Source organism: Lotus japonicus, chromosome 6 (assembly GCF_012489685.1).
Source record: "Lotus japonicus ecotype B-129 chromosome 6, LjGifu_v1.2".
Classification (NCBI taxonomy): Eukaryota; Viridiplantae; Streptophyta; class Magnoliopsida; order Fabales; family Fabaceae; genus Lotus; species Lotus japonicus.
In genome coordinates, this window is record NC_080046.1 from 22422797 (window position 1) to 22424616 (window position 1820).

General features: G+C 34.6%; 1 protein-coding gene across 1 annotated transcript; it reads left to right on the forward strand.

Annotated features, from left to right (window-relative positions):
* The first annotated feature begins 246 nt into the window (after window positions 1–246).
* Window positions 247–902, forward strand: LOC130723911 (uncharacterized). The gene has a single exon (XM_057575057.1). The coding sequence runs from the start codon at window positions 349–351 to the stop codon at window positions 556–558; it is 210 nt and encodes a 69-aa protein (XP_057431040.1). The 5' UTR covers window positions 247–348; the 3' UTR covers window positions 559–902.
* The last annotated feature ends 918 nt before the right edge of the window (window positions 903–1820 follow it).

The following is a 1820-nucleotide window of genomic DNA, read 5'->3' on the forward strand; positions in this document are numbered from 1 at the left end:
TGAAATATAATAAAATATCCAACATTAAATAGGTGAGGCTCTGTACACCAGTAAAATTCCTTGCTTGAACATCACATAATTGGTGGAAGCTGCAGAAGCACGGTTACAATTAGCATGTATAGCAAGTTATTCTTAATCGAAATTCCAAATCCAATCTCAATGGCAAGCACAACGTGGACAATGACAATGAATCCACATGCAATAATCTAATCACCCAAGTCTCCACCCATATATAAATATGTATATACACACCATGCTATACAGCAGAACAGAACTGACTGAACAACTTTCAGTTACCAATTAATACACCCTTTAATTTCACAGAGGAGTTGAAGTTAAACTAACACAATGTTAAACTGGGGCCCGGTGGTTGTGACGGTGGTGCTGTACGTGCTGTTAACGCCGGGGCTGTTATTTCAGGTACCTGGTCGCTCAAGGTGCGTCGAGTTTGGGAACTTTCAGACAAGTGCTGCTGCCGTACTTGTTCATTCTCTCCTCTACTTTGGTCTTGTCTGTGTTTTCTTGATCGCCATTAAGGTCCACTTTTACATGGGCTAGCTAACTACAATGCCTGCCAAATCAGTATAGTGTTTTTTTTTCTTTTCATTTGGGTCTAGAATTAATTAATTCATCTTTCTTTGTAGCATTTGTGTTCACAAAAATATTAGGTGAACATTCCTTTTTTACGGACATTCTAAAGACATACACACTAGCTGCGGTTTGCGGTTAAAAACTACTAGAATTGCATATGTCAATAGTATGTTGATAAAAAAGTGAATGTTTACCTATCATAGCTGTGTTGTTCTCAACCGTTCGCTTTAAGTTCATGGTTTTGCTATGTACAAGTTCTTGTAGCATGTAATGGCAACAACTGAAGTTAATTATTTGTACTCTTTAGTTTATTTTTTTACATCTTAGTTTGCTTTTCATGTGCTCGTACTCAACTCAACATGAGTAGATTTGTATTTTTTTTAATTTTTCTGAGAAGTTCAGTTAATAATTTCTGGATTATGCATACTGCTTTCAGTCCACACTAACTATGCTAATTTTCTACTACGCGAAAGAATCAAGGGTAAAATTGTGATTATGAATTATTTGTACTTTTTAGAAAATTTGAAAATCATTAAAATATATTCCAGTTTGAATTTATAATAGGTTTATGCCCTGGCCTGTTTGTTTATCCATTAGCAACTAGTGTTTTTTTACCCGTGCATCGCACGGGGAATACATATGTCGTATTTTATACGTAAATTACTACGTTGATTTTTTAAAATATAATAAACAAAGATGAAATATAAGAGTCTAAAATGCGAAGTAAACGATTGATTAACTAATAAAAAGATTGGTTAACGAAATCTCAAATTCTACAAAACATATAAGGGGACAGATTTATCGTATTTGATACATCAATCAATACGTTTTTTGTTATACATGAGTCAATACGTTGATTATTTAAAATATATTAAACAACGGATGAAATTGAAGTGTCTATACGCTGAACATAGTGGCTGAAAAGTCTTAAATTGAATCACTTGTTTGAAATTCATGCGGTTGAATAAATAATAAACAAAGATGAAATAGAAATGTCTGAAATGGGAAGCAAATGACTGAATAACTAATAAGAAGATTGGTTAACGAAACCTCAAATTATCCAAAACATATAAGGGGACGGTTTTACGGTGTCTAATAAACATTAGCAGAGTTACTCTGCAGTGACCGCGATCATGCGCGTCATTTTCCGCTCACACGTTCTCAAAAACTTCTTTGTAGACAACATTGCGCGTGGAGCTCGAAACTACCCCTTGCTCATCCACAATGAG